Below are 673 nucleotides of genomic sequence, written 5' to 3' on the forward strand. Positions count from 1 at the left end.
GTTCTTATATCAATGTACTGTTATTGTTATGTATATTTTGGACATTAACACACATTTACAGCAGATTTGCAACCTTAACCCTTCCTGCACTATTGTCGAGCTGGTCATTTGCTTCTTCTCCATCTGGTCCGTTCTTGGTCTGTCAGGTTTCCATACTTATCTTGTGGCCGCCAACCTCACAACCAACGAAGATGTAAATATCACACAAAAGCTACATCAACACTTTATTTAATTGCAATGTTTTATACAGTCAGATTGAAGAACAGCTTCTTTGCATTTAATGATTGCAGATTAAAGGCTCTTGGTCCAGTAAAAGAGGAGAAGAATCAGGGAATCCTTACACCTATAACAACATCTTTACAAACTGCTGTGTGGTGCTTTGTGGGCCGATGCCACCCAGGTCTGTACTGCATGCTAATGCCAACATCATAGCAGAAACAGATATTTATTTTATTATTCATTCACCTCCTAAGATTTTACTAAAGAAGCCAATATCATTGTTTGTTTGTGAGGCAATGAAGGATGTCATTAACTTAAGGCTGATGTACATCCAGAGGTTGCGTTAGACTTTAACATTGTCCGTCATTTTGACAGACAGGGTCATAAAAATTCCGTCATCTATTATTAACCGTCATTTTAATTTTCATATTTTAATTATAATAACACATTTAAT

General features: G+C 36.3%; 1 protein-coding gene across 1 annotated transcript in view; it reads left to right on the forward strand.

Moving 5' to 3' along the window:
• LOC107578816 (probable palmitoyltransferase ZDHHC14) overlaps positions 1-673 on the forward strand; it is a 6,080-nt gene that overhangs the window by 3,120 nt on the left and 2,287 nt on the right. The window contains exons 4-5 of the mRNA XM_016264727.1: positions 21-193; positions 291-400. Coding sequence (XP_016120213.1) covers positions 21-193; positions 291-400 — 283 coding nt within the window. The remainder of the gene's footprint in view (positions 1-20; positions 194-290; positions 401-673) is intronic.

The sequence above is a fragment of the Sinocyclocheilus grahami genome, unplaced genomic scaffold (genome assembly GCF_001515645.1).
Source record: "Sinocyclocheilus grahami isolate Dianchi unplaced genomic scaffold, SAMN03320097.WGS_v1.1 scaffold12127.1, whole genome shotgun sequence".
Lineage (NCBI taxonomy): Eukaryota > Metazoa > Chordata > Actinopteri > Cypriniformes > Cyprinidae > Sinocyclocheilus > Sinocyclocheilus grahami.